Source organism: Myzus persicae, unplaced genomic scaffold (assembly GCF_001856785.1).
Source record: "Myzus persicae strain clone G006 unplaced genomic scaffold, MPER_G0061.0, whole genome shotgun sequence".
In the NCBI taxonomy this organism is placed as follows: Eukaryota; Metazoa; Arthropoda; class Insecta; order Hemiptera; family Aphididae; genus Myzus; species Myzus persicae.
The window spans coordinates 753,797-755,154 of NW_019103934.1; the positions used below are offsets into that span (position 1 = coordinate 753,797).

A 1,358-nucleotide genomic window follows, 5' to 3' on the forward strand; every position below is an offset into this window, starting at 1 on the left:
TACAATACTTGGAACACATACATAATAAAGAAATATTCATCGCAAAAACATAAATAGAGAATATTCGTCGTCTATGTGGAAATATTTAAGTTTGAAAAACAATTGTGAAAAATATTATGTAAGTTACCTATGGGCAACTAATAATATTATTTGAAATTTGATTAAAATGATTCTAAACATCTTCCACAAGTCATCTCGGCCCACGGCTGACGTCACAGGTAATGCTGATAATATGTTGGTTACACAGTATATTTATAAAATAATGTAGCCTGCACTCACAACGATATAATATGATAATAATCAATTCTTAGTCATTAATACCTAATTATATAGAACATAACAGAAGTGACAGTTACCAAAATCCCATTGTTCACTGGAAAATATTTCAGTTGACCTTGAATTCATTATTCCTGAGGTTCGGCAAGATGTTGTAATCGTATCGTCATTTAAAATTGGCAACAAGTTCCAACATTATGACGAACCCAGGGACGGATCCATTGATTGAGGACCTAAAGGCCCAGCCCCACTACCCAGACATATTGTTTCCCAAATTATTTAATAATTCTACAGATCCTGGTATTACGATCTGAGGAGTGGGAGACCGCTGATTTTGACTGACGATATTGTGAAAAAAGTCGAGAATGCGGTCCGAGACGATCGCAGATTGACTTTGGCTAAAATTTCTGCAATGTTTCCGCAACTGTCGAGATCTCTGCTCCACGAAACAATCACAGAAAAACTTTTATTTCATAAGCTGTGCGCAAGATGGGTCCAAAAACAGCTTACTGAACAACACATGTTGAATCGAGTGCAAGCCTCCAGAGAGTTTTCGGAACGCTATGAACTAGACAGTGATAATTTTCTCAAGTCTATTGTTACTGGAGATGAAACTTGGGTTGCAAACTATACACCTGAAACCAAGAGACAGTCCGAACAGTGGCGTCACACCACTTCACCCTCAACCAAAAAGTACCAAACCACCGTTTCAGCCACAAACATCATGGCTCAGTGTTTTAGGACCACAGAGGCATCATTTTGATTGACCTCAGGGGTAAACCATCAACGCAGCAAGGTATTCTGAGACTCTAAAACAATTGAGGAGAGCTATTCAAAATAAAAAAAAGGGTCTGTTAACAAGCGGAGTCTGCCTGCTGCACGACAAGACTCCACACGGCCAATGTCACGAAGCAATTGTTGGACTCATTTGGATTGGATGTTTTGAAAAACCCCCGTTCCCCCGACCTGGCTCCTTCATATTACCATTTGTTCATTTCCCTGAAAAAGCACATGGGTGGAAAAAAATTTTCAACTGACGAGGAAGTACCGTGTGGTACCCCGATCGACAAGTGGACAAAGAG

General features: G+C 39.4%; 1 protein-coding gene across 1 annotated transcript; it reads left to right on the top strand.

Moving 5' to 3' along the window:
- The first annotated feature begins 688 nt into the window (after nucleotides 1-688).
- On the top strand, nucleotides 689-1,039 carry LOC111036597. The gene has a single exon (XM_022318671.1). The coding sequence runs from the start codon at nucleotides 689-691 to the stop codon at nucleotides 1,037-1,039; it is 351 nt and encodes a 116-aa protein (XP_022174363.1).
- The last annotated feature ends 319 nt before the right edge of the window (nucleotides 1,040-1,358 follow it).

Bases quoted from the DNA above. Each gene is read 5' to 3' on its own strand.
- LOC111036597 (XM_022318671.1), top strand. From the start codon at position 689: ATGTTTCCGCAACTGTCGAGATCTCTGCTCCACGAAACAATCACAGAA.